Here is a 26,275-nt window from a genome sequence, read left to right as displayed (position 1 = left end):
TCTTTTTTATCCAAACGTCACCTCGACTCGGTACAAGCAATGGTTACAAACGTTTTGGTTACTGGTAGGCTTCGTCAGATGGAAAGACTGTTCTTACGTTCAAGGCTCTGGCGATCTCCTGATGTGAATCTGGAAACCGCAACCATTTTGAGATTTGTTGAAGTTATTTTGGTATTTCATCTCTTGCATTGCACAAAAGTGTGTCATCTGCCAAAATTGTCAAGTGACTGATTTGCATACAGTTATTCACTCTTTTGCAACTGGAGTTGTGGCTGGCAAACAGGTAACTAGTCTCTCTGATCAGTCCCGATGGGGCAGGACGCTAATATGGGTCATGCGGTATTGACCGGGATTAATTATTTTTCCCATAATAATATGGGATGAATATGGTATAAATATATTTTCCGTCGGGATTATCCATCCCGAATAGTATATATTTATTTAAATATTTTTATAAAATATTAATATGATGAAATAGAGCATTAACCCTTTAATTTATATAAAATTGTTTAACAATGTAAAAATAAGAGAACTTTATATGTTCTAAACTTCTAGTTATAAAACTAATGAAAGCTCTACGTGTTGCAGACTTCTAGTTATAAGAGGATAGGACCAAACCAAAATTTTGTACTATATATAATATAATATAAATACAGATTTATGTAATTCTACATAAAATCCTACTATATATAATATAATATAAATACAGATTTATGTAATTCTACCGGAACCGCATATTCGGTTTCGGGCTCGGTTTTAAAATTTTCGGTTTCAGTTTCGGTTCGGTTTTATATGATTCGATTTTAACGGTTTTTGACGGTTTCGATTTCAGTTTCGGATTTATCCGGATTTTTGCTCACCCCTACTTATAACTGGCACCCAGAACCTCCAAAGAGAATTTGAATTTTGATTAGGGTTTAACTAAAGATTAAAACTTTACTGTAATTCTTCATCTGGCGATGTGTGTGCGGATGAATGGCAGAGTCGCAGTTACTTAAATTCCTCTTCCATCACCAATGTCCTGTAATTCTAATTAGATTAGGTATTAAATTTGAGATTTTTGTGATGGTTACATAAACAGTCTACTTCTATCACTAATTAACTGTAATTCTAATCTGATTAGGTATTAAATTTGAGATTTTTGTGATGGTTACATAAATAGTTTTGTAATTGTCATCTGTTTAGCAAGTGATACTAATCTCATCAGCAATCTTGTTCTCTTTCACGCTGCTAATATTATTGTGATAAAAGTATTTCGCATTCTCTGATTGTAGCCAGAGCAAAGATGGACTCTTTCACTATACTTTCTCTTTATTCTGAATCATTATCATCTGATAGTACAGAGGAGGTTGAAGAATTATCTTGTCAAAGAGTCTTCTCAGATGAAGACCTCTTAACTTTAATCCTTCTGGATATTCCTACTAGAAAACTCATCTGCTTTATCTCTGTATCGAAATTTTGGTATTCTGTCATCACCTCTCCCCGCTTCTCCTCGCTCCGTGTACTAGTTATGCCAGCCTCCCTCTCCGCCCATCTGGCCTCTTCTTCCAAATCATTTTTTGCAAGTCCAGGGTGCCTAATTCTATCTCTTTTGCACCCCTGGACAATGTCAATCACACAACTTCTCCTATCAGAGTTGACCCTTTTATTTTTGCTAGTGATCCTTATGTTTCAAAGATACGTATCCTTAATTCGTGTGCCGGCCTCTTACTATGTTCTTCTTGTCATTTTGCTGTACCCGAACCCAAATGCAGATATTATATACACAATCCAACTACAAATCAATTACTTACCCTTCGTAAAAGCAATCTTTTTGATCGCCATTATGTTGCATCGCTAGCTTTTGATCCATCCAGATTACCTAACTACAAAGTTTTTATCTGTGCAACACCAACATCACCATCCCCTCATCTGATTCGGTTTTACTTTATAGGAATGACATTCCCTGTCCAGAGACAATTCTACATTCACTCATCTAAAACAGGGACTTGAAAAAACCCGACGGATCGGATTCAGATCTTCATTTTAGATACCCGGACGCGGACCCGAACCGACCTGAAATATATTGGATCGGGTATGGATCTTAAGAAACCCGATCCGATCCGACCCGTTGCCATCCCTATTCTTTATCCTTCAAAAAATATCTGATTTCTTGAAAAACATCCACAGAGAGAATTTTGGCAATACATAAAGTTTCACCATAGTCCAAAAGGGTTATTTTGGTGAGTTTGTGCTCACCAACAAGTGCAAATAGACAATCCAACTCCCTGAGCAAAACCTGAAAGAATTCCGGAACTTATCTTCTAGCCACAACTGAACTCTCGGAAAATCACTAGTTTTCATCATTAGCGCAGCTAAATTTAATATCTCACCAATTTTGTTATTTACCATCATATGCAAGTCATCTATAGCAACACATAATTTTGCCAAACGTGTGACTAATATCATAATGTCAACGCACATACTTGCGTCAAACTTGGAGAATCTATCACTGAGAAGTTCATTTAAAACTTTAAGAAGTTCACAACACTGTTCATAAACATATCGATAATCTCCAACCTCATTATGTTTCTTCGGTACAAAATATAAATGACCAAGGAGGAGGTATCTTGCCAATAAGAATGTGCCTCCCCAAAACTACACAATCCCATATGAATTTTATCAAGAATCTTCAAGAATCGATAAAAACATTCACCGCCTACTTCCCGCGTGGACAACTCGAGACCCATTTTCAAGAAAATTCTACGACACTTCTGATATAGTGAATCTTTTTTATCCAAAAAACTGGTCACTTCCATAATAGATCTAACACCCACATCACTCGTCTTAGCAAAACCAACAAACCACCTAGATCTGACAATACCTTCAACCCAAAATCTTGAAAAAGCAAATATTTACATTCATCATTGTAGTGCCGGATCCAAAATCAACTCTCAAATCATTTTTATATTAGTAATTTTTTCAATACCAAAATGATAGCACACAAAATAAAATTTAATATTCATATTTTTTGTAATTTTTTACCGTTTCACAACATAAACAAGTCATATTCACTTTGATTAGACTTTTCCTCATCTTTGACGGCGGCGGCAACAATAACAACCTCTTTCTTACTCTTTTATCTTTTCTCTTTGTGTTTATGTCTTCGTTGAGTTCTTTTTACTATTTGTTTCGATATAATTTACCGCTCAAAATCGTATGTATGATGTTTACATATGTGTGTATACACATACTTAGTGCTAGTCGCCGAATTGTGATTTGTGATGGAGTTGATGTATATATAGTCCATAGTCAACTGCTTTCACTGTGGTTTTTTCCTAATTATAATATTTTTTTTTATTTCTTGAGTTAAAATAACTATAACTATATATATAAATCCTAAGAAAACCCAGCTTGTTTTTCTTGTAACTCTTTTAACTCCTAAAAATTAAGAATACTATACATCTCTCTCAAAACCTAGCCTCATTTGAGGGGCTTTCAGCGGTTTTCACCGGTGGAAAGCCCAGATTTCTTTTTCCGTTTGTTTGAAATCTTGTTTTCCTTTCAATAAGTTCCCAATTCATTTGGGTTTTGTTAGTCTCTCCTTCTTGTGAGAGTTGGTTTTTGTTTTTGTGTGTTTTGATGTTCTCCATGACCGAGGTTATAGATTGGCATGATTTTCATGGGTTTGATTCAGATTTGAAGGTTATTATGGAATCACATCTATGGTCGATTGTTCAGAAGAGTCAGGTGAAAGTCAATCGAGTAAAAGCCAATCGGGTGAAAACCAATTAGGTGAAAATGAGTACATATATTCAAATCATCTTCAAATCGCTTAGTTGCCTCTTCAAGAAGGAAGGATTTAACCGCGATCAGCGTCTGTCCGTAGATGCCGTATGACTTTTGATTAATGAATTGATTCCTTTTTGTCAAAAAAAAGAAAAAAAGAAAACCCAGCTTAATACAAACTTTTTCATAAAATAATATATATTAAATTTTAATTAAAATATTTACGAAAATAACCCGTTGCTCAATTTTCCACGTCATTTAATTTTGTGCATTTCGCGCTCCTGCCTCACTTTTTACTCGCAGAACAGCCATTTAAATTATGAACGGGGAAAGCTGAAGGCGGCGAGGGAGCGCATGATTAGATATAAGAGAAGTGTTTGGGCACCGATTCATACTGCTGCTACTCGCCATTCGCAACATGCTCGCAGATTCGACATTTCAACCACCTTCTCGCCCTCCTCGACTTTCGATTCCTACGCGTATTCAAATTTCCTTCGGAATTGCGTTGTTAATGAGAATCTCACCGCCGGAAAGGCGTTGCATTGTGATATTATCAAGAGAGGAGGCATCCGTTGTCTCGATTTATTCGCATCCAATATTCTACTCAATCTGTATGTTAAAACTCATGCACTGGGTGATGCTCGTCTCCTGTTTGATAAAATGCCTCACACAAATGTCGTCTCGTATGTTACTCTCATTCAGGGGTATTCTCAAGAGCTTTTCTATTCAGACGCTATTGAATTGTATGTTAGATTGCATTGCGAGGGACATGAGCTTAATGCCTTTGTGTTTACTACTATTCTTAAGTTGATTGTTAGTATGGAACAAGACGATGACGACGGGCCTTGTCTTTGTTGTAGCAGCATTCACGCATCCATTTGTAAACTCGGTCATGACTCTAATGCGTTTGTTGCGACTGCGCTTCTTGATGCATACTCTCTGTGTGGCTTGGTTAATGTTGCCACGGAAGTGTTTTATGGAATCGGGTGTAAGGATATGATTTCGTGGAGTGGGATTATTGGATGCTATGCGGACAATCATCATTTTCACGGAGCATTTCAGCTTTTTTCTCAAATGCAACTTGCTGGATTTAAGCCAAATAATTTTGTGCTTTCCAGTGTGCTTAAAGCCTGTGCTGGTCTTTATGCCATTGACATAGGGAGAAGTATTCATAGCTTTGCTTTGAAAACTCATTATGAGACTGATCGATACGTACGTATTTCTCTTATTCACTTGTACACCGTATCGGATCATATTGACGATGCTCGACAAGTATTTGAGGAAATCCCCGAGATGGATGTGATTCCTTGGAGTTTCTTGATCGCAAGATATTCCCAGAGCAACAGGTGCAAAGAGGCTATAGATCTTTTTTTAAGGATGAGGCAACAATTAGTTGTCCCTAATCAGTTCACTTTCTCAAGTATTCTGCAAGCATGTGCTGCAGTGAAGAATTTTGACTTTGGAAAGCAAATACATTCACATGTCTTAAAGGCTGGCCTTGATAAAGATATATTCGTCTCAAATGCTGTTATGGATTTCTATGCTAAGTGTGGATGCATTGAAAATTCATTAGATATTTTTTTGGAGTCAAAGAATAGGAATGAAGTGACATGGAATATACTCATTGTTGCTTATGCACAATCAGGAGATGGAGAGGAGGCTTTAAATCTATTTCGTAAAATGCTCCATGACCAAGTACAGGTAACTGAGGTAACATATTCTAGTGTTCTTCATGCTTGTGCGAGGTTGGCAGCCCTGGAAGCAGGTATACAATTACATTCATCAATTATAAAAAATCCTTATAGTGAAGATGTGTCAGTTGGCAATGCTTTGATCGACATGTATGCCAAGTGTGGGAGCATTAAGGGTGCTCGTTTGGCATTTGACAGGATGAATAAGCGAGATGTGGTGTCATGGAATTCCATGGTGTCCGCATATTCGATGCATGGTCTGGGCAAAGATGCCCTGACAATCTTCGAGAGCATGCAGATTACAGACATAAAACCAAACCAATTGACTCTCGTTGGCGTTCTTTCAGCTTGTAGCAACACTGGATCGTTAGATCATGGTCAACATTATTTTGATACCATGGTCAGAGATTTCGGTATTGAACCCTGCATAGAGCACTACACTTGCATGGTGTCACTCTTCGGAAAATTAGGTCATCTCGACAAGGCACTAAAGTTAATTGAAGATATCCCATTTACGCCTAGTGTCATGGTCTGGCGTGCTTTGCTTGGGGCTTGTGTTGTCCATAATGATCTTGACCTTGGAAGACTATGTGCTGAACGTGTACTCGAAATAGAACCTGAAGATGAGGCCTCTTACGTGTTACTGTCAAATATATATGCTTCCTCTAGAAGGTGGGATAATGTTGCTCATGTTAGGAAAAAGATGAAGAGGAAGGGTGTAAAGAAAGAACCTGGAGTAAGTTGGATTGAACACCAGGGTACGGTTCATCATTTTTGTGTAGGTGATTCTTCACATCCTGATATTAAATTAATCAATGGGATGCTGGAGTGGTTGAATCATAGGTGCAAGAAAGCAGGTTATATACCTGATTGCAGTGTTGTATTACTTAATGTGGATGATGATGAAAAAGCAGGGCTCTTATGGGTACACAGTGAGAGACTAGCCCTTGCATATGGTCTTATAAAAATACCATCTGGGAGTCCTATCCGTATCATGAAAAACCTTCGAATATGTACAGACTGCCATGCCTTGGTGAAGTTCATATCGAAGGTTGTGCAGAGGGAAATTATTATTAGAGATATAAATCGATTTCATCACTTTGAGGATGGGTTCTGCTCTTGTGGTGATTACTGGTGATATCCTCTTATCTAGCTAGTCTACTGTGGTCCATACTGAGTATTTTGATCTCGGTGAGACTTGTCATCCATCTCTCCTAATTCATGTTGTGGTGAATATAAATATCTATTCTGTTAGCACCACAGTTAGTTTTACAACTGTTGTTATCTTTTTTCTATTCTTTAATGAAATACCCGTGTGGTACTTTTATACCCCCATCTGCATATATTGTGAAAAATAATTATTTCTGTAACCACTTCTCTTCCCTGACTCTTCTGCTCTTCAATGCTATCTGCAAGTCCTTACTAATTGTACGTGCACTTTTATCAGAGTCTGCTAATTGCAATACTGCTGGTGTGTGATTACATATACAGAGAAGTGGGAGCGGGACTGTGGAAGTAGAAGAGAGGGCAGAATGATGCGATAGTTGTATCTTACACTACACTCAGTCCTAGAGATAGGTAATAATTCTTATCCGGTTGCAAACTAAAAAGTTCTGCATCATGTGTTGACTTGTGTGTGCATACACTTCTTGCTTCTATTTTCTTTGGAAGCCGTCACGTTTTTAGTCACATAGGTTTACATAGTTTTCTTTATACCCAATCTTTGATAGCTTATAGACCTATGTTTGGATTAAGATTTATTAGATTAATTATATATCCGCATTATATGTTATGAAACTCAATCGGAAAAATATTTATTAGGCTAATGATATTTGAACAAATGAAAAATTGTACTAAAATACATCACTGAGGGTACTTTTATATATCTTATTGTCCGTTCAACTTTTCTGTTCAATTCTATGATTCTGATCACTCATATCGGCCCCTTGAGAGTTATACATAGTCACATTCATATGCACGTTCAATTATTGTTATTACTAGCTCTAAACCCATTGGGCTTTTCCGTGGGGCGGGGTAAATAGGTAACTTGCCCTGATTCGCCCTGAATGGGGCACCCTGCCCCGCTAATACGGGGAATGAGAGGTATCGACGGGAATATAGGAGTATGGTATAAATATATTCCCCGCCCCGCTCTGAATAATATATATATTGTATCTATTTAAATATTTTATGAAATATTAATGTAATATATATATGTTTAACTAATGTTATTTATAAAGTTCTTTTTATGCATTGCATGCACTCATACTTGTTATTCACTTCCAAAGTAAATTTTAATTTTAAAATCTTTTTATTTGATTCTAAATATTAACAATATGAATGCAATAATTGTATGTTTTAAAATTAATAACTTAAAACAAAAATTTAGTAGATAACATCATCTTAACTTTTATATATTTTGTGTTCTTTATAGTTTATATAAACCTAGGAAAAAGTTAAAATTAAAATATTAAATACTTTTCATATAAAATAATAGATATTTAACAACTACTTTTTAGCTAGGTGGGAGATTTTGATTGGTGGGAATTTTTGTGCATGATCATTATTAATGGGATGGGAGCAGGGGCGGTCCTGGCACAGTGCAGCCAGTGCTCCCGCACTGGGCCCACTGGAGCCGAGTGCCCAAAATAAAGTTTACAGTTAAGATGGCCTGATGCCGCCAACCCATGCAGAGTTTTATATGTATTTCCGTTTTTTATCACCTACGTTACAGACTTTCTGTTGCTAGTAATCAGTCCTACTTAATTTAAAATTTATTTTATATTTTTTATTCATTTTAATTAGTTTGGACATGTAAATTCAATTAAAACTTACGTGCTTATTCTGCATAATTATTAATTTTGTAGCGAATGCTTATCAATAATGTCCTCAATTAACACATTTTAGAAAAATTAAAGTTTTAATTATTATAAAAGAATTTTAAGGTTTGTCATTGTATCATTTGATTTCCTTTTATTTCTTGTTCTATTTTTCATTTTTTTCGTTTCCTAAAGTAAGACTTTTATGCAGTTCATTATTTTTTTTATCCAAACTTTAGCATTATCATTTAATCATTCTTTACCAATTTTTTGAGTTTCATAATAATTTTGCTAATTCATATTTATTTGATATGAATTATATATTAATTTGAATTTAAATGTGAATAATACTTTTAAATAAGTTCAAATATGATTAATCTATTTTTAAAAAGGGCCCAAAATTATTTTTCGCACCGGGCCCTATAATCCTCAGGAATGGCCCTGGATGGGAGCCAATAAAAATCCAACATCTAATTAAAAAGTGGTTGTTAGTGCCCATGGGCACACAATAGAAAATCCGTAAAATGATTTAGTATATATAATAACGGGGTGGGGAAACAAAATATCTCGATGGGGCAGGGATGGGGAGTATAAATAACTACCCTCGAGGAATGGCACAGGGATGGGGCAAATAAATTTACACGGATGGGTATGGGAATGGGTTAAATGGCAGTTAGGTCACTCAACTGGCTAGTAACTTTCATTTGGGTCATCCAACTCAAAAAACTGTCAGTCAACTCACTACTGTCTTTAAAATTTTCAGATAGGTCATTGACCGTTACTAACGTTAAATAATGGATGAAAATTTGACTCAGCAGCGGAGTCAAATAATGGATGAAAATTTGAAAATTCGAGAAATTTGTTCTTGACCTTCATCTCACGATTCCAGGAGCTACATATCACCGTTTTTGATGTTCTATATACCAAATTGAAGCTTGTTTCGAGTTCTTTCTATTGATACCAACACCATTGTATAAGGTTGATCATTGCTTTATTTCGTTTTTAAAAAAAAAAATATATACGAATTGGGTTCTTCATTTCTGGGCTGTTTTGGATGTTCTTGATGCTACCAATAGCTTTTCCATGCTTAATCGAGTCTATTTATATGAATTTTTGTATTTGTTGTGTTGCTAAATGGGTTAGTCGAGTTCTTAGTTTTTCTTAGTTTTTAATTTCAATTTTCTGCTTTATTCATTGATTGTTAGTATGTCTTGATATGGTTATGAGTTTGTAGATGTTATAAGCTTTATTTTGGTGTATGAATCGTAAATTTTGGTTAAGAAACGAAGGAAATCGATATTCGCCGGATTTCTTGAGCTTTTCGCCGGAAGGAATGGCTATTCGGCCGGATTTTCAGTTCTGTAAAGATTTAACGGAGGACCGTCTATAGTCAACGAGATTTAACGGCTGTGAAATTTTTATCGTGTTCGATGATTCACTTGCACACTTTTACTAGTTAAGTGACCTGAGTGACAGCTTTTTGAGTGCGATGACCCAAGTGAAAGTTATAGGCCAGTTGAGTGACCTAACTGCCATTTAACCTGTATGGGAATCATGATCCCTGCCCTGAACCCACCCCATTGAGAAGCCTATGGTCCAGATCATTAGTGAGAATATAGTTAATAATTTCTTGTTTATAATTCAAGGCCGTTATTTTTATGGTTTCTTTTAGAGATTTAGCTTTTATAATATTTTTATATATATTGTAAATGGGTAGTAGAATATAGGGTTAAATGGGTAGTAGAATATTGTAAATGGGTAGTAGAATATATATATATATATATATATATATATATATTTTATCATCTATCTATATGTATATTTTAATATTAATATATGTTATTGATGGTAGTTTTAGTTTTTTTTAACTAAATATGTATTATATTTTCATATTTTTCTTTCTTGTTATTATTTCTTTTTGGATTAGAAGACATTAGAGTTAAGAAAACTCCCCCTGGCCTGAGTTTCCAAGAATTGCTAGAAAAGCTTAAAGATCTGCTGAGGCAGCATGTTGCTCAATCTCAAGCAGCCCGCTCAAATGCAGGAGATGGTTCCTAAAGAGAAAGATGGGTGTAATGTTAATAGTCCTTGATTGTTGGTGTGTTGACATCTTTTTCAAAGGTGTGTACCTGCTGCACCCAATTGCCTGCGGCATCAGTATTACAAATTGAATTGCATGGCGAGAACAGAATTTTTGTTTACTATTGAGGTCTGAAGTCATTGCTTATCTGGGCATCCTTTGAATCATTAAATCAGAAGAATTGATATTTCTTGAACCTTGAACATCAGGGTTGTATTATTCAATCAGCAATAGCTTGTGTATATTGCTTTCATTGGACGTTGCGCACTACTAGAACCAGAACCATTTGAAAGATCATTGTAAAATTGTAAAGTGGCCACTCAGAATGATACTTGTATAGTGATTAATTCATCTTTTGCAATCTTTTTTATCCAAATGTCACCTCAACTTTGTACAAGCAATAGTTACAACCTTTTTTGTTACTGGCAGGCTTTGTCAGATGTGAAGACTGCTCTTACGTTCAAGGGCCTGGCGATCTCCTAAAGTGAATCTAGAAACCGCAGCCATTTTGAGACTTGTTGAACTTATTTTGGTATTTCATCTCTTGCATTGCACAAAAGTGTGTCATCTGCTAAAATTGTCAAGTCACTGGTTTGCATACAGTTATTCACTCTTTTACAACTGTAGTTGTGTTCATTTTGGCATGAATGCACAACATTAAAAGATGTTACAGACACCTGAGTTTTTTTGGCAAAAAACTGCATAACATCCAATGGTTTGTCTTAAGTTACTCTTTCACTGGTAAAATGAGTTCTTTCTATGCGTGTTGCGAAGAAATGTAAAACTTGCATTAAGTTTGCTAGCTTTCGAGTATATTCACAGTACAAAGTGATAAACTCTTTATAGTGATTAAAAGTCTCGGTTTCACGTAACGATCGATATGAACAAATAAATCCCTCAAATATGATTATTTCTTCGGTATCATGGACCCGAAATCTTATAAATCTGAGTGGGAGAATAATGCGGTTACTGGTAGTCTGAATCCCAAGTACAGTTTTTTATAATAAACATGTGAAGTAGCAGGGAAATATTAATGATTCTAGCTGTAAAGGGATACTCCTATCCAAAAGAACCTGATCATCTTGTAGAGACTGCAGTGAAGTATAAATAAAGTAATAGGGTCCACGTCCCTGGCATATGTATGCCGGGACCTGTTAAAAATCATAAAGGTTCCTGACCGTTGGATGCATATCCGGCCGTCAGGATTAAAACAAAATTTTAGTATGTCCAGCGCTTTTTTAGTGCTGGACGAGAAAAATCCAATTTTCCCGTGTATAACGCTTTTTTAGCGCTGAACAGGGTTTCCCCCGTCGACATGTTAAAACTTTGTTTTAATCCTGACCGCTGGATATGCATCCAACGGCCAGGAACCTGTATAATTTTTAACATGTCCCCAACATACATATGCTAGGGACGGCCAGGAACCTGTATAATTTTTAACATGTCCCCAACATACATATGCTAGGGACCTGAATCCAAAGTAATAAAGTACGCTCTAGAATTTGCTATTTAGAACTATTACTCTTCTCTGGAGTTTCCAAATAGATAACTTTTGTGCAGTGAACTTTTGTTATCAAAGATTTTCATTGAATATGGCAACTTCATATCTGCTGTTAGAGCATCTCCAACGGTGTTGGCTATAATCGTTGGCTAAATTGGACCTGTAAGACGTTATGTAAAATTTGCTGAACTTGTAAGACATTTCGCTTCAATGGTATTGGCTATATTGGTTGGCTATAATTTAAAAATAGTATGTTATTAATATTTTAAATTGTTAAAATAGAATATATCAGTTCAATATGGTAATAAATAATGTGCAATCTTCCTATATATTTCTTACAGACCTGTAGAGGTTCGACAAATTTAGCCATCCATAGGAGGTTGGCCAAATTTATAGACAACAGGTCACTATGGTTGGAGTGTGAATTTTTGAAATGGTTGGCCAAATTTTTTATTTTTGGCATGACAACTCACCTTTTAGCTAGGGGGTCTTCATGGTTGGAGATGCTCTTAGTCCTGTGCTGTATGCACATTTATATTTAACATTTGTGTCGCAGCAGATGCTAGTTTTATTTATTTAAAATTTCTAAAAAATTGCTCCTACTTGCTCACACTGTTATATAACAGTGATTTAAAATTTGTTTTTTAGACATGTTCTATATTTTATTTCTATGTTGAGAAAATAATAGTAACCCATTCTCAAATTCTTTTAATTTTGAATAAAAAGTATATATTTATCAAAAATACTAATTTTAATTACATAATTAAATTCTTGAAAATTTGTTGAAAATTATAAGTGATTTGCAAGAGGAGAAATTATTACTCAGACTAAGACACTGTTTAAAATTAATTGTTATCGTAGAAAGCGAGTACACCAAATGAAATCTCTTTGATAATTCTAAACATAACTTTTCAAATAACAGCTTTTAACTCAAAAGTTGCGGAAAAACAGCTCTTCTCATGTTTTTGAGAAAAAAATAAATTGATTTTCAGTTTTTACGAGAAACTGTCATGAATGTCACTATAAAATCTCATTAAAACATTATTATTTTATATTATAACTCAAATAGCAAAAAAAAATACCAAACTGGAGAAATTATTATTCAGACTCCAAAAAGGAATGCTCTCTACAATATCACTGCATTGCAACATAATAAATGCCGGCAAACAATATCTCCTCAACTGACATTTCACGGATGATGCTGAGAGTTTGTTGGAGCCTGCTATGATCTATCTTAATTGTTTCTTTAAAGTACATTCATCTAGCTTCCCACCAGATTTCACATAAAAGCACTGAGCACATTGAACAGACTTCAACAATGTCATTTCTTTGGTCTTCAGCTGTCCACATTTTAGTTTTTCTAATTATAGTTGGCTCCTCTTTACACACACTCTCTTTTTTTTCCTCACGGGGTGATGCTAAATTTGCAGGTCAAATCAATGTTCTCTATCGCCTCACGCGTCCATGGAACATTGATTCAACTGTTTTCTCAGAATGTGCTATATAAGGGTCTGTCCTAACCTTTTATGCTATGCTTCTCTGTTCATGGAAAGTTGATCACCATTTAATGCATTCGCTATAAATTTGTCAAAAAAAAATTTCTTTTTTTTTTTATTTATGTGGATTTTTTGGATACGAAATGGCTAAACTACTGCACAGAATGGTTGTTACTGGGGATGCATTTCAGATTTTGATATTGCTTTTTGTTCAGCTGGGGATTTGTCTTGCTGCAGAAAGATTTTCTGCTAGTTTTGTATTTGGAGATTCTCTAGTGGAAGCTGGTAACAATAACTACATTCAGTCACTTTCTAAAGCCAATTACCCTCCGAATGGAATTGATTTTGGAAAGCCAACAGGGCGATACACAAATAATAGAACTATAGTAGATATTATAGGTAGTTCTTATGTGTTTTGTTTGCATATGACAGAACAATATCATGAATTTTTCGTGTCTTATGACCATATATTTAGGTTGCATTTACAAGTTCTTGTTTGTTACACCAGGACAGCAGGTGGGGTTTAAAGATTTTACTCCTCCTTACTTGGCTCCGACCACTAGGGGAGCTGTGATTCTGAAGGGTGTCAATTATGCATCTGGTGGTGGAGGAATTGTTAATGAGACAGGAGCTCTTTTTGTATGTTATAGTGTTTTTAGCCCACGCAACATCTTGATTAGTTTCGTATATAGGGAGAGTTGACATATAATGTGCTTAAATTTTGTGTGATTTATAGGTTGGTAGAATCAACTTTGATGCGCAGATTGACTACTTTGCTAATACCAGACAAGATATAATCTCCCAGATAGGCGCTCCTGCAGCAGCACGGCTATTGGAAACCGCTCTTTTCTCCATTACAATTGGTTCAAATGATTTCTTAAACAATTACTTGGTGCCTGTGGTTACAGAAGTCAGGCGGAGAATAGACCCTCCAGAGGTTTTCATTAACACCTTGATTTCAAGATACAGAGTTCAGCTCACGGTAACTTAATTTCTATCCAAAGCATGATATACTTATTAAGTCTATTAGTCTATCTACACAAAACAAGATTTTAGCAAACTTGATAACTTAAAACAAGACTGTTTTTGGCTTCTTGCAGAGACTGTATAATTTGGGTGGCCGGAAGTTTATTGTCCCAAATGTAGGGCCACTAGGGTGCACACCATATCAAAGGGATGTAAACCTAATAATAGGGGACAACTGTGCTACCAGGGCGAATCAGATCGTGCAATCATTTAATCGCCAGTTAAAGAGTCTTCTTACAGAGCTTACAGCTAAGCTTAGTGGATCAACATTTCTTTATGCTAATGTTAACCACATTTTTGTTGACATCCTTCAAAACTACAAATCATATGGTAAAAGTGATTTATAATTCAACATCTGATATGATGTCTACATAGGCGAAAATCTGATTATAAATCACTTATTTTTCAACAGGCTTTGAGAATGCAAACTCAGCATGCTGCTTTTCTGCAGGGCGTCGTGGCGGTATAATCCCTTGTGGTCCTGGTCCATCTGCAGTTTGTCCAGACAGGTCTAAGTATGTATTTTGGGATGCATATCATCCAAGTGATGTTACTAATTCCATCCTCGCCAAGCGTTTAATGGATGGCAATACTGACGACATTTCTCCATTTAATCTCAGACAATTAGCTCAGCTCTAGCTCTGAGGATACTTTTTCTATCATGTTGATCATTAAAAGAAATTACTTGAACTATGTTTCGTATATATAGCCTAGTTAGTGTGTTTGATACAGTATGTTTATACTTATTCCCTTGAGATAAATAAAAATACAGGTTATGTTGCTAAACTTTTAAGCTATGTATTTAATCAAAAGTACTTTTCTTTCAACTCCTGATTTTCTAATTGTTACAACAATTTAGCATGTTAGGAACTGATAATACTTTTCCTTCTAAATATTTGGGAAAAAAATGAATGCTCGATGAATAGTAACAATCTAACATGTTGGAAGAACTATTATCTGGGATTGAGATTGCAAAGATAGGAATAGTCTAACATCACATTCTGTATAGAGATGAAGCATTTGGAGTGAAGACATATGTCTGTTTGATTCTCCTGTCCACTTTATTTTTTTCCTCAATATTGGTAGAAGAGATTAAGGCCCATGACCCATGTTGTCTTCTTACTAGAAAACAAGAAAGAGCTTCAGTAGAATGGACCATCAGAGACTGTGGCTGCAACAGGGAGGCAAGAACCTAAACCCCACAGCTCCACTATTAGGTCGTTGATCATTAGTTCTTTACCCCAGGCATGACCATCTCGGTCTCCTCTGTACTCCCTACATTCCATAATTCATGAAACCGAATAATTTTACTAGCAGGAGCGATGATCAAATCCACGAGGTTTTTAGGTGTTTGATTTGTTTGAAAGGAGAGTGTTAAATTTATACGATCCATTAAGTGATTTTTCACGTCACCTCAAGAGTTGTGAGCGTCGGTCATCTAACTCTGGAAAATATATTTTGAATTTTTGTAGATTAAAATAAAAGCATTAACAAGAACCAATACCACCAGAATCAATCAAGAGCTGCTCTTAGTCCTAATGAAGGCGCCACCAGTTCCACAGGAGCATCAGTTTTCTTGTCCAAACATTATTTTTCCTCGAGATAAGACACATTAACCACCCTCAGGATTAATTTCTTCAGCTCAAAGCCATCCCAATAGAGTCCAAAATGTCTGTCACGATACGTATGAGCAGTCGTTTTTCCAGACACATTTTGTTATACCAACTTGCTTAGTAGTAGGACCTGCAGAAAATAGCATCATTCTTTGAATGTGTTAACTGAGACATGTTTTTAAAACTGCTGTACCTGAGGGGCCTCGACGACATCTGCTTCAAGAGATTCCTACACCAGGATGGGAAGTGCTGGGGACTGGTTATTGGCCATACCTGCATCAAAGTTTCGTCGTGACTATACCATCAACACCATATAGCGTTAACAAGGGGCAGAGATGACAACATTTGTGTGCCCTTGTCGCGCCCTTATCAGCATCAGGTATAGTAATTCTTCTGTTTTTTTTTCACAGAATGGATTAGAGGGATCCCAGGACTGTTTAGTGTTTTGATCAATGTTTGATGTTCTTGTTCCAGTCACAACCAAATCAACAAGATTAAACATATTTTATTTAACATCCAAATATGTTATTATGATACTAACATTGTAATAGCCTCATTGACCAGGACTTTGTAAACACGAGCAAAGAACTACTATATACCAATTTGCTAGTATTTTCCGACTAATCTATTATGGATGGTTGGGTCCGGCAAGGGCTCGGATGTTATATACATAGACTATAATATCAACAATATTTGTTTTGAAATTGTTGTAAAGTATTGAGATGCTAGCATATTTGCATGTGCTAGACTGGATTTCTCGGTACCTTCTAAAATCTCAAAACCTATTTCTTTATAAACTGTTTTTCATTCATCATTCATGGAAATCTAGCTATTTTATTGTTTCTTTACATGTCCTTTGGTATTTCTCGAAAGTGTAGTGCAATTCAAATATTCAATAAGACTTGCTTTAGGAGATCATCAGTATAATCGATACTATCATAATTTTACCAACTAAATTTCCGAGATCATTTCAAGAGTTTTGCTTCAGAGACATTTTCTTTTCAATTTCACATTTTTTTAATGTTCTTTTCTAAATATTTAAGAATTTTATATCAAAATTTTGTGAACAATGCTCTCTGAATTAGGTAAAAGACTTTTTTATAGGAAAGAAACTCTTCCACTTAGGTATCTTATTTTTATACAATTCATTTACCTAAAAGTCTTATAATAAATTAAATAAATTTGAATTGATTATATATTTAGAATATATATATTAAACTTTTGTTTCATATAAAATTGGGTTGCACTAGCAAGTGCTTATTTGTATAAAGTGATGAGCTTATTCGTAAACGAGATAAGTGGATGCTTAGATACAGATAAGTATACCTAAATATAAAAGCCTTGACATACAGAGAGAAGAAAGTGACAGAGCAGACATTGAAAGCAACACCCAACGAATTGCTTCCCTACACCACCTTCCTCCAAACACATTCTGCTTCCTTCACTATCTCTTACTTATATGCACTTCTGCATCTCTGCATCTAAGCACACACAAAACACACATATTTTTTATCTTCAGTTTTTGTGAAGAAAGACAATCTTTTTACACTACAATCCTCAGTTCTTGAATACCCATTTTCTCAAATTGTTAAATTGTTGCTAAAAAAGTGATCTTTATTAGTTTGGGTTTGGGGGGTTTGTGTGAGCAAGAGATGTGGGATGCTTCAAGGTTTAATGGATCTCTTGTCTCTTTGCTGGAAGCCATTTAGTGGCACTGATAATTCTGGTGGTAGGGGTGTTAAGAGTAATCATAGTAATGGAGGTGATGGTGATTTTGGGAAAGATGGGTTGCTTTGGTTTAGGGATTCAGGGAAGTGTGCTAGTGGGGATTTTTCAATGGCTGTGATTCAGGCTAATATGGTTCTTGAAGATCAGAGCCAGATTGAATCTGGGCCTTTTGGAACATTTGTAGGTGTTTATGATGGTCATGGTGGTCCGGAGGCGGCTCGATATGTGTGTGATCATTTGTTTAGGCATTTTCAAGGTATGTGCTTTTTGGATGTTTTGGTTTTGTGGTCTAAAGTTTTGATTTTAATTGTGGATTGTGTTTTTGTGAATTGGGGGTTATTGAAAATGATGTTTTGGTTAGTAGGTTGGTGAGTAAGTTTGGATGTTTTGATCATTGTGTTTTGGTTTAGCTTAGTGAAATGGTGTGTTATCATTGTGCCCTGTTGATTGGACTGTAGGTGGTAAGTTGAGGACTTGAGGTTGATTAGTCTTAGATGTTCGGTTCATTGTTTTGGCTTTTAATTCGTGGTTTAGCTGATTAGATTAGTGGAATGTGATTGCAGATTGTGCCATTGTTTTGACTGCATAATAGTGACCCGGGGTCGCAGTCTTACATTTTGAGTTGCTTTGTATTTGTGATTGCGTACTGCTCAATTAGTCAGGACAATCGGACATTTAGCCCATAATAGCAACAATTTGTTGCAAGGCTGGACCTTTACTGACTAAGCTCCTAAGCCAAATTAAGCATAACAGGGTTGCTTATGAATTATGATTTGGACTTCAAAAAGTCACTAGGAATGAATGTATGGTGAGGAATATTTTATCCTATCTCTGTCGGGAAGATAGAATGCCTGACCTTTGGGCTCCCAGCATGGAATCTTAAACTTGAATTCTGTGCTGTTTTGCTGTAAAAATATGACAAATTGTAAATCTCTGTCATACTCGTCATGTTAAACTCTGCTCTTTTTATCCATTATACTGATCCCTTCCTCTCTTCTATTAAAACCTGATGTGTGGGTAGACATTACCATCTGGGTTTAAGTTTGAGGAAATTTTCTCATCTTGGTGTTTTATTAGGTTTGGTGTTTATGCAGCAAAGTCAGCTGATGACAATGGTGTGGTGACACCAGATACAATCAGAAGAGCTTTCCTGGAGACAGAGAAAGGTTTTACTGCTCGTGTGGAAGAAATGTGGCCTGCGCGACCCAATTTTGCAACTGTGGGAGCATGCTGTTTAGTTGGAGTGATATATCAGCAAACTCTATTTGTGGCGAATCTTGGAGATTCCCGTGTTGTTTTGGGGAAGAAAATTGGAAACACTGGAGTTATGGCTGCTATACAGTTGTCAGCAGAGCACAATGCCAACATCGAGGAAACAAGACGGGAGCTTAAAGAATTACATCCTGGTGATCCTCAGATCGTTGTCCTCAAACATGGAGTCTGGAGAGTAAAAGGCATCATTCAGGTAATCAGACTACACTGTTCTGTAATGATATACCATATCTGTGGTAGATTATCCAGTTTGTACTGTTCAAGCTCAGTTTAATACCTAAACTCATTTGTTAAATACTACTGCTTCCTATTTTTAATAACTGCTGTGCACTTTGTATACCCTTAGAGTGTCAAATCACTTGCAATACTCCATTTCAAAAATATATACCGCTTGTAACACTGAAACTTTTATTTTTGACACTCTGTGTGTTTCCGTCAAATTAGTCTAACGCCATGAGGGTATTGTTTGGATTACATTACTTCAACAGCTTCTTCAGAATTATATACTAAGAAGTTGCCCCTGTTTCATTCTTCAAACTCTTGTAAACCATAATTCACGAAAGCAAAGCCCATAAATCAGAATATCCCTAAATGAGAATTAACATAGACAATGATGAATGTAGACTTGCATTCCCTATTAATGACCACTTTAATAACTACCAACAGTCCAACACCTTCAGCTTAATTACAACACAATACATATATAAAAACAAACACAACCCTTTGGTCTCCACATTAATTTAAACCAGAACAATATACTCAAAGGATATGTGATTTTATTTTTTTTATAAAAAAGGCTCTATAATCTGAAGTGCAAATTTAGATGAATTAAAGATATAAGAACTTGGTTTTTGATTTTAGTAATATTCCACATATCAGAAGTAATTTGTTAATTATATTCGTGTAAATATGTGTGTGTGTGTATAAAAGAGAACTATATGTCTTGAGATAGATCAAGGACATGCATAGATCGCTAAGAGAGTTAAATTTGTAATGGTTTGCTAAAATTTGGGTATAAGGATTAAAATTATATGAAGATTTCATACAAATGTATGTGCATATGCATACTTGTATAAACACAGCAGGAAGAGGATGGATAGAATAAGAGGAAATAAATATGATTTTTTAGATATTCATCCCTAACAGGCTAACACCAACTAATATTTGCTAACTGAGTTTGAGGGTTTTTAGCTGAACCACACAAGTGTAACATTAATGAAGATTCAGTATAGTAAGTGGTTAGGAACCGTAGTATTGCAATTGTTCTGAAAAATTCCGGTATGTAAAGGGCATCTTACTCGTAATTCATTGTGTTAAATTGTCATTAACCAAGTTAATTCGGACTTCACATCTGGAAGTCTTGAAATAAATCATGTTCATCTCCAATTCAACGAGTCAATACTGAATTTCTTAAAAAAAATATGGGTATAAGTGCATATAATTTTCTCTGGAATAATGATCGTTTGTTGAGAAATTATAATTCATATATTACCCCCCTTCATCATTTTTTTTAGGAGAGCATATTGAACTACTGAACTACATGTATGCGTGTTGCAGTTATGTGAATATATGCCATAAGCACTAACTACTGTGCTTCGGCCTATGGCTTATAATTCATTGAAGTTCACATTTAAATTGCGTGGATTAGAGATGTGTTGGCTGTTCGTCTCTATATATTGATCCCATGATGACAAATAATGAGTTCAAATTGAAATAGTTGTGTAGTTGGCAGTGCTTGACAATGATGTATTGGTCACATTTGCGAAGAAAAATCATGATATATTAGTAAATTTCGTGGATTGGATTTCGAAGTAGATGTGCGAGGCAAGATTTTCACTTAGCTGTCATCCCTTATAGGTTACGGACTGGTCTTTTTTCTTTCTGTTTTGTTCAATTTAAGCATGATCTCACTGATCTCTTTAACTTGGCTGTAGAGTTTAGGCATGTTATGAACAATAATCAAAGTTCTGTAAGAAATTTAGTTTTTACTGCATATCTGGAAAAAAAATTAATTCTGCATTTTGAAGTATAAAAGACGATATTAGTATCTTGTCCTTTGTTTACAAAAAGTGTTCTTGATTTATCTAATCACAAAAAATTGTTTATGCAGGTTTCTAAATCTATAGGGGATGTGTATATGAAGCATGCACGCTTTAACAGGGAGCCAATTAATGGAAAATTTCGGCTTCCTGAACCAATGAACATGCCCATCATGAGTGCAACTCCATCTATACTTTCTCATCCTCTTCAAGCTGGTGACTCTTTCCTTATATTTGCTTCTGATGGTTTATGGGAGCACCTGAGTAATGAAAAGGCTGTGGAGATTGTCCACAACAATCCTCGTGCAGTAAGATCATATCCTCGATATCTTAACTGTATTTTGTAGTCATGATCATAATTCTCAAGAATAAACTTCTAAACGTTCTTAGAACTTGACCCTTCACAAACATCCCTTTACAAACATTCCAACGATGTATTGCAGTAAAAAATAGTCCCATATGAAGGTATCTTAATCTGAAAGCCCCAGAAGTCTATGTAATGGTCAAGGCCACTAATTATGCTACACGACTATATTTACTCATTGACTTCCAGGGATTCCGTTTTCATACCCCTGATTATGCTGCATGACGTCGAATTACCTTTCTACATAAGTACTTACCCTAAATCTAATCCGAGGGGAGACATTGGTGGCTCAGAAATGCTTCCCATTGTGGGAAATACGCTGTCAAGCCCTCTGCAATGCAGCTTGTGGATTCTTTTCCTAATTACCTAATCATTGCTGGGCTATCCGGGTTACCACTTTTTCCTTCTCTTAGTCTACGAACCTAATTCTGGGAATGGCCAGTTATAATTGTCCCGGAGTATGAAAGTATACAATGCCTTCAAAGTTTTAAATATTAAAACTTGAAGGTATAACTGTGCCCTGTGGTGGTTGCTTCGTAGTTATAAAGTTTCTATTATTTTATCGTTGATTTTAATATATCTGCCATGCTTCTTGTCTCCCTTGTTTGCTTGTAACGTCTTCTCTTCTGATACAGGGTAGTGCCAAGAGGCTTGTCAAGGCTGCTCTGCAGGAAGCAGCTAGAAAACGAGAAATGCGATATTCAGATCTTAGAAGGATTGAGAAGAAGGTCCGGCGTCATTTCCATGATGATATAACTGTCTTTGTTTTGTTCTTGAACCATGACCTGATATCTAAAGGCATGGGGCTCGATAATCGACTCTCACTTAGAAGCGCTCTAGAGCACTGATTGATTTTTCGGTTCTGACCATAATTTATTGGATCTGGTTTCATGGAGATACAACATAAGCACGCCTGTAAGGCTAGCAAGCAGCATTTAGAAACCAATGTTGCTCTTTGATACTGATAGAAAGCTTTTATATCATTAGTTCAAGAAATGTAGAGAAGATATTTTTGGTCTTTGGCTCTTTGCTAGCCAAACTGTTCGGAAGTGTGTTGTTTTCATCTACTGTAGTTATGGAAAGCTGCTTATAATTTTAAATTTATATCTTCTTGGCCAAATTCTTTGATCACCTGTCAAGAGTGTTAAGTATAATGTACTACTAGTACTATTGATTCAAGAGGTGGAGCTTGCATAACTTGACTATTCATCCTGCACTCTGTTTATTTGTCAAATAATTTAATTCCTTAATGAAATTCTGGGAATTTTCTTTTTATGACAACCATTTTTGGGATAATATATTTCTCTAATGGACTGTCATTGGGAAACCTCAAAGCTTATATAGATGGTGCGAATCGTTCAATTTAAAAAATATTTTTAATACTCCCAATTCTGTTCTAAAAGTATGTGATCACCGATTAATCGGATCCTTATTCCATGGCTTATGAAAATGATTAAATCTCTGATTAATCGATGATCAATCCAATTAATCTTCGATCGATGACGTCTTTAACAACATTGCTACCGTATTTTTACGGATTAACTATGATTCCCGTAATCTTTTACGACACTGCTACCTAGATGACAGGATAATCAAGTGAGAAACAAACAATTGAATTGAAAATGGGTTGTTAAAGAACAGGTTTTTATTTAAAAAACCAGAAGGTAAAATAACAATGTCTTACAAAGTTTTTTATAAATATAATTAAAAAATAGTATTTAGTTCTTTAAATATTATTTTTATATTTCTAACAACTTATTTATAGTTGTATTTTATTATTACAATAGTAATATATATATATATTTTTTTTGACAAACAATAGTAATATATTTGAATGAGGGAAGGGGGGAGAGATTTGTTTAAAGTAAGCTTTTTGTTAATAAAATGATTTAGTGGCACTTTGTTGGGTTAAGACATGCCAATAATTACCATTTTAATAGTAATGTACCCAATCTTATTTTTGAAATCTAATCAATTTTCCTCAACCACGATAATCTCCGATAAATACTTGATATATCGACAAATAAATGCCAAAATCTTTCTAATTCCAAAGCGAACGGTTCATCGAATGATTATTCGATTTAACCAAAAATAAAAAAGATGACTCGAAATCAAAACTAGTAAACAAATAAAATAAAGGAAAATATAGATCAGAAATAGCTTTCTAGGCTGCATAGTTATGCATCAACAATCATCAGAGCCCAGTGCAAAATTCATCACTTCAAATTCAACCAATTAAAAAAACCAAAACAAGAATCTTAAAACTAAGATGGGAATCCTCAGCAACATGCTTAAGGTTGTCATCAATAAGAATCAGGTCTCAAAGATTATTTCATGCCATCACCGGATCTCCCAACCAATAAAACATAAATCATATAATAATAATGATAATATGTAGCCGGAACTTATTCACTGCGCCTGAGCATAAAATGATACACAAAGGCGAAGCGACTCAACGCCCATGCCGATATAAATAAATTATATATTAATATTCGCCTCTCAAAACCGTGTTTGATACATAGAAACTCCCATCCTTACCCGTGTTCAAGGATTCCCATGTCGAGGCATTACAAATCAGAATAACAAAAGTTATATTAGGATGAACACGATACGAGATATGGAAGAGAAACGATGGTTTGAGAGTGTGTGTTTTCTGGACTCGTTGGATTTAAATACGCGAGGCTGTGGAATTAGGGTTTGGAATCTAGATGGGCCTTCTCGAGTTGGGCCTATGGTTTTGATGATCTTAGGAACGTGTTGTTGGGTAGTCCATTTCTAGCGTGGACCAGCGCCTGCCAATGACTAACCTGCAGTACAATCCACGGGCGCTCTTATTTTTTAGAGTGTTTCTTATTGTATTTTACTCATTCATATAAATATTTAAATATTAATTTTTTTTCAAATTTTTTTATAATAATTTATAAAATTTAATTTTATAAATATTTTAAATTACGTGCCAAGTTCCTGATGGCAAGGTAAACAACCTAGTTTTTAAATTTTTTTTTTGACAATTTTTTTCATTGAAGTATGATCTTTGTTGTCTTGTCAAACTTTAATATTTCACTAGACTCAGACTAACGAAATAAAACATAAAAGTTGAGAACTGAGATAAACTAGCTCCATATATATGTTTTCTAATGATTTTTTCAAAAATAAACCTAGCTTCGTGTTGTGTTGAACCAAGAGTTCTTGAGGAATGAGAGATCATGTAATTTTTTTAATGCAACGTAGCTTATCTAACATGCGAGCTTGGAAGAACCATTGTGTTCATACTTCATATGGATAGTCGATCAACTTAGGTCTTAGAAATTGGGGAGGAAAATCATTAAGAAAAGCACCTCATGCTGGCCATGATCATTTTATTACATACACATAATAATCACACAAATTCACGTAAACAAACACACAGAGCATGCATGCACTTAACTCATAACCACCTAACATACGATCACGCTGTGCTCTGGTGATCTTCATTACAACATCAAACAGAAACATACAGAAAACTAATTCACCGAACATGGAGCCATTGCATGCATGAGGACGTTGATATTACATCGCATATGATCTTCAGTGTCTGCCTTGTCCCGGAGCATCCTTAGTATCATATCTACGGTGTGATCCAGGGCTCGAATCACGTGGGTAGAACCCATCAGCATCATTAATCACCTCGAAATTTCCAGCAGCCACATTCTTGTTAGTAACTTTCTGATTATTGTTTACACCAGCGCTTACCTTTCTGCTCAGTTTTGCATCCACTCCCTCCGTAGTTGCTGATGTCAGCACCAACGTCACCATGAGTACGAGAAGAGCTATCTTCATAATCATCAGATATATTAATCCTCTTTAAGATACCTAAACAAATTAAACAACCAACGTCAGTTCCCTTGATTTAAAAAGATCTTTCAAATACACATTCATTCTAATATATATATAGTTCCAACTTACAACTATCAAGCTACTTATAGCTAGGTAGAATCGAATTATTTATGTAAAGGAGAATGAAAAGTGGCTAACCTTGATATTCCTTTTGTTTTATTTATGCAATCAATGAAGGGTGTCTAGCTAGCTAGCTAATTATATATAATGTTGATAATATACTGTACTACTGCTATATAAGTAAATGGATTCCATATCTTCCTATATCACTGATTACACATAATAATGATTAATTAAGTTAGTTTTCAACAGTACTGCAGGCCGTTAGGTTTATTTTTAGCTTAACTCTCTCCTCAAAATCCTAAAAAAAAAACCTCTCAGTTTCTTTCTTCTTTTCGGGCTTTTGATTTTTCATCGATGGAAAACCCCAAACCAGATATTTTCTTTGCGTTGTTCTTTTTTATTTCAATAATACTCCTCTCTAGGTAATTAGGATTTATATCTTCCAAGATTGTATTGTTTGATAAAATCTTTTCAGGGTGAGTTTTGTTCCCAATTTATTTAGATTTTGTTTATTTTCTCTTTTGTGAGAGCTTGGTGTGTTTTTTGTGTGTTTTGGTGTAATTCAATGTTCAGGACATTAGATCTGCCGGATTTTTAAGGGTTTGATTCAGTGGTAAAGATTTATATGGAATTGCAGTTACGGTCGATAGCTTAAACCGGTAATGATGAAGCCGATATATGTACATATATCAACTTCAACAAATAGCTTGATTGTGTATTCACAAAGACTAAATTAATCAGCGATATGATGCGTTTTATATTTGTTTAACTTGATTGCTTTTTAGACGCCGTATTGTTTTTCATTGAATTAATTCCATCTTAGAAAAAAACAGTGCAGGCTGTTGATCAATTATTTGATTAAAATCGATTGCACTTCGAGAATGTTCCCCGGTTAGGGTTCATCAAGATTGACTAGAGGTGCAAGTTGATGAGATATTG

The 26,275-nt window shown here is 35.2% G+C and overlaps 3 protein-coding genes, 2 long non-coding RNA genes and 2 other non-coding genes across 17 annotated transcripts; 3 read left to right on the top strand and 4 right to left on the bottom strand.

Annotated features, from left to right (window-relative positions):
* Positions 1-4,012: 4,012 nt before the first annotated feature.
* Positions 4,013-11,128, top strand: LOC108195975 (putative pentatricopeptide repeat-containing protein At5g13230, mitochondrial). 4 transcript variants are annotated; one of them, XM_017363015.2, is made up of 3 exons: positions 4,013-6,650; positions 6,951-7,037; positions 10,788-11,128. In XM_017363015.2, the coding sequence occupies exon 1, from the start codon at positions 4,123-4,125 to the stop codon at positions 6,595-6,597; it is 2,475 nt and encodes an 824-aa protein (XP_017218504.1). In that variant the 5' UTR covers positions 4,013-4,122; the 3' UTR covers positions 6,598-6,650; positions 6,951-7,037; positions 10,788-11,128. The 4 variants fall into 4 exon arrangements, with proteins under 4 accessions (XP_017218504.1, XP_017218501.1, XP_063937026.1 ...); XM_017363012.2 differs by having other exon boundaries at positions 6,907-7,037; XM_064080956.1 differs by lacking the exon at positions 10,788-11,128 and adding an exon at positions 10,209-10,776.
* A 1,805-nt stretch (positions 11,129-12,933) lies between these two features.
* Positions 12,934-15,074, top strand: LOC108196272 (GDSL esterase/lipase At4g16230). 8 transcript variants are annotated; one of them, XM_017363482.2, is made up of 7 exons: positions 12,946-13,179; positions 13,290-13,368; positions 13,571-13,754; positions 13,864-13,994; positions 14,092-14,337; positions 14,456-14,711; positions 14,794-15,074. In XM_017363482.2, the coding sequence occupies exons 2-7, from the start codon at positions 13,354-13,356 to the stop codon at positions 15,018-15,020; spliced, it is 1,059 nt and encodes a 352-aa protein (XP_017218971.1). In that variant the 5' UTR covers positions 12,946-13,179; positions 13,290-13,353; the 3' UTR covers positions 15,021-15,074. The 8 variants fall into 8 exon arrangements, with proteins under 8 accessions (XP_017218973.1, XP_017218971.1, XP_017218970.1 ...); XM_017363481.2 differs by having other exon boundaries at positions 12,946-13,191; XM_017363483.2 differs by having other exon boundaries at positions 12,950-13,110.
* Positions 14,437-17,172, bottom strand: LOC135147805 (uncharacterized). The gene is made up of 2 exons (XR_010285620.1): positions 16,188-17,172; positions 14,437-16,124 (listed from the first exon to the last, which is right to left on the bottom strand). It is a non-coding gene; the product is annotated as an uncharacterized LOC135147805 (long non-coding RNA).
* A 181-nt stretch (positions 17,173-17,353) lies between these two features.
* On the top strand, positions 17,354-22,501 carry LOC108196271 (probable protein phosphatase 2C 42). Its single transcript, XM_017363477.2, has 4 exons — positions 17,354-17,978; positions 18,817-19,187; positions 21,105-21,341; positions 22,033-22,501. Exons 1-4 carry the CDS (start codon positions 17,654-17,656, stop codon positions 22,243-22,245), a joined length of 1,146 nt encoding a protein of 381 aa, XP_017218966.1. The 5' UTR covers positions 17,354-17,653; the 3' UTR covers positions 22,246-22,501.
* A 1,043-nt stretch (positions 22,502-23,544) lies between these two features.
* Positions 23,545-23,621, bottom strand: LOC135148133 (small nucleolar RNA snoR118). Its single transcript, XR_010286026.1, has one exon. It is a non-coding gene; the product is annotated as a small nucleolar RNA snoR118 (small nucleolar RNA).
* A 51-nt stretch (positions 23,622-23,672) lies between these two features.
* LOC135148117 (small nucleolar RNA R66) lies at positions 23,673-23,745 on the bottom strand. The gene has a single exon (XR_010286010.1). It is a non-coding gene; the product is annotated as a small nucleolar RNA R66 (small nucleolar RNA).
* Positions 23,746-24,722: 977 nt separating this feature from the next.
* LOC108195251 (uncharacterized) lies at positions 24,723-25,543 on the bottom strand. Its single transcript, XR_001801468.2, has 2 exons — positions 25,412-25,543; positions 24,723-25,249 (listed from the first exon to the last, which is right to left on the bottom strand). It is a non-coding gene; the product is annotated as an uncharacterized LOC108195251 (long non-coding RNA).
* Between the last annotated feature and the right edge of the window lie 732 nt (positions 25,544-26,275).

The sequence above is a fragment of the Daucus carota genome, chromosome 7 (assembly GCF_001625215.2).
Source record: "Daucus carota subsp. sativus chromosome 7, DH1 v3.0, whole genome shotgun sequence".
Classification (NCBI taxonomy): Eukaryota; Viridiplantae; Streptophyta; class Magnoliopsida; order Apiales; family Apiaceae; genus Daucus; species Daucus carota.
The sequence above is the reverse complement of the archived record's forward strand: the minus strand, read 5'-3'. Positions and strand labels throughout refer to the sequence as shown.

Excerpts from the sequence above, each read along its gene's own strand:
- LOC108195975 (XM_017363015.2), top strand. The coding sequence starts at position 4,123 with ATGATTAGATATAAGAGAAGTGTTTGGGCACCGATTCATACTGCTGCT.
- LOC108196272 (XM_017363478.2), top strand. The coding sequence starts at position 13,499 with ATGGCTAAACTACTGCACAGAATGGTTGTTACTGGGGATGCATTTCAG. Across the intron at positions 13,995-14,091 it reads ATGAGACAGGAGCTCTTTTT|GTTGGTAGAATCAACTTTGA; the intron begins GTATGTTATAGT and ends TGTGATTTATAG. Across the intron at positions 14,338-14,455 it reads GATACAGAGTTCAGCTCACG|AGACTGTATAATTTGGGTGG; the intron begins GTAACTTAATTT and ends GGCTTCTTGCAG.
- LOC108196271 (XM_017363477.2), top strand. The coding sequence starts at position 17,654 with ATGCTTCAAGGTTTAATGGATCTCTTGTCTCTTTGCTGGAAGCCATTT. Across the intron at positions 17,979-18,816 it reads TTTGTTTAGGCATTTTCAAG|CAAAGTCAGCTGATGACAAT; the intron begins GTATGTGCTTTT and ends GTGTTTATGCAG. Across the intron at positions 19,188-21,104 it reads GAGTAAAAGGCATCATTCAG|GTTTCTAAATCTATAGGGGA; the intron begins GTAATCAGACTA and ends TTGTTTATGCAG.